Genomic DNA, 2,319 nt, shown 5'->3' on the forward strand with positions numbered 1-2,319 from the left:
ACAACAAGAAAACATTTAGTACCATACCAACATACAACAACAACAACAACAACAACAACAACAACAACAACAACAACAACAACGACAACAACGACGACGACGACGACAACAACAACGACGACGACAATGACTGCAGCAACATGGACAACAGGAAAAAGAACAAAGACAGTAATCGCAAAGACGACGACGACAACAAAACGAACAGACAACACACGCACACACACACTCACACACTCACACACACACACACACACACACACACACACACACACACACACACACACACAAACACCCAACACAACCAGAGTTCACTAAGTTGTGACGACATCAGAATCTATGTGGGAACACATCATCAGCTCCACACACCTTTCTTCATCAACTCCACACACCTTTCTTCATCAGCTCCCCACACCTCACATCTATCTACGTCATCCCCACACACAATGTCAACTCTCTACGTCAGTCTACGTCCAGAGACCACGGCTGGGAATAGCCCCCACAGACACGCCACGATGACAGACACACAGACAAACACACAACACAACCAGAGTTCATCAAGACGTGACACACACGTATCTACGTCAGTCTACGTCCAACGACCACGGCGGGAACAGCGCCCACAGACACGTCACGATGACAGACAGACAGACGAAATGTCCTTGACCCCCTGCCCTCCACGCCCAGTTTGCCGCTCTCTCTTCCTCACACGCCTCCTCCAACATGCCCGGAAGTCGACTGCTGCTCAGCGACACCACCCTCGGGCCTTTCCGGCAAGTTCCGTAAACCTCCACGACGAAGGTGACGTTGAGCGAGTCCTGCATGGAGCAGCGGCACTCGATGTTGGCGTAGTCCAGGTTCACAGTTTTGATGGCGTCTTCCGGATATCCGGTGAGGAAATCTATCTGGGATATCTCCGTGCGCCTCAGGTTGAGGTTCAGGTTTGGAGGTAACCCAGAGAAGGCTCCTTCCTCGATGTGCGAGAGAGGGTTGTTGGCCAGGCTGATGATGTGGGCTTTGATTCCACTGAACGCGTTCTTGGGGAGAGTGGAGATGGCGTTGTGATCAAGGACGATGTTGGCCAACTGGTTCAGAGACTTCAGGGCGTTGAGGGGGACGGCGGTCAGCCCCATATGTTTGATGGTCAGTTCCTCGATACAGTCCTTCTGACCACTGAATGTGCGAGCCTCAAACTTGAGACCAACAGAGCCGATGAGCAAAGTTTTTAAACAATATTTCCCCGTAAACGAGTTGGCGGGCGCGCTTTTGAAACTGTTCTGTGACAGATCGAGACGCTCCAGTTTCTCCAAGTTTCTGATCGCCAAAGACGGAATTTCTTCAAGTCCACATCTCTCCAGGTTTAACGTCTTCAGGGAGTTCTCCGTGCCCCGGAAAGCGTCGATCATGATGGTTTCTATACTGTTGGAGCTCAGGTCTAAATTCTTCACATGTTTCAGGTTGTTCAACTCTAGATCCTGCAGCTCCTTGATGTTACAATGCGACAAATGGAAGTCCGTCAAAGACCTCAGACGTTTGACGGCGTCGGGAACTTTCGTGAACCAGTTGTTGGACAAGTCAATGACCTCCAGCTCCGTGAGTGAGTCGAGCGAGGCCGAGGCCAGGGAGCGGATCCCGCAGTGAGCCATCCGCAGCTGCTTCAACTTCCGGCCCACGCGGCCCGTGAGTAGCCTGGCGGTCACGTGATCCTGAGCCCCCGGCACGTAGCCCTTCCGGTTGTTGTTGCTGAGAGAGAGGAGCTCCAGGTTCTCCAGCTGCTCCAACATCTCCAGAGGTTTCTGGAAGGTCAGCCCCACATCCTCCAGTAGCAGCTGCCTCAGTGTGGTGGCCATGCTCAAGAAGGCGTCTGCGTCAATCTGAACCTCCTTGTTCTGGCTCAGGTCCAAGGACGCGATGTTCAGATCTGGCCGGAAGTCGGCGTTGGAGACAGACAGGATGTCGTTGGACGCCAGGTTGACGTACTTGGGCAGAGGGACGGCCTCCAAACTGGACAGGTCAGGGACTTGGGTCAGGTCAAGGTCGGAACATCTGACGGTGTAGACCTGGCCCAGGCCCTGCCGTTTCTCCTGCACACACTTACACGGGGCTGGACACTCGTACTGAGGCTCGGTGGACAGGGACGGGGAGAGTGACCAGCACAACGTCATCAGTACAAACAAGGCCTTTGTGTGGCTCATCTGTGAACAATTGGTAAAATATATAATTACTGGAACAACGACTTTGAAGGTGGAATACGAACACGAAGTTGAACGAAGTTTAAGTGTTTAATAGAATTGCTTTGCTCCTATTATGAATTAAAGCCCC

The 2,319-nt window shown here is 52.3% G+C and overlaps 1 protein-coding gene across 1 annotated transcript in view; it reads right to left on the minus strand.

Moving 5' to 3' along the window:
• Window positions 1–223: 223 nt before the first annotated feature.
• LOC101857883 (chaoptin) overlaps window positions 224–2,319 on the minus strand; it is a 7,386-nt gene continuing 5,290 nt past the window's right edge. The window contains exon 2 of the mRNA XM_005100820.3: window positions 224–2,192. Coding sequence (XP_005100877.1) covers window positions 582–2,192 — 1,611 coding nt within the window. The 3' untranslated portion in view covers window positions 224–581. The remainder of the gene's footprint in view (window positions 2,193–2,319) is intronic.

The sequence above is a fragment of the Aplysia californica genome, unplaced genomic scaffold, assembly GCF_000002075.1.
Source record: "Aplysia californica isolate F4 #8 unplaced genomic scaffold, AplCal3.0 scaffold00261, whole genome shotgun sequence".
NCBI classification, from domain to species: domain Eukaryota; kingdom Metazoa; phylum Mollusca; class Gastropoda; order Aplysiida; family Aplysiidae; genus Aplysia; species Aplysia californica.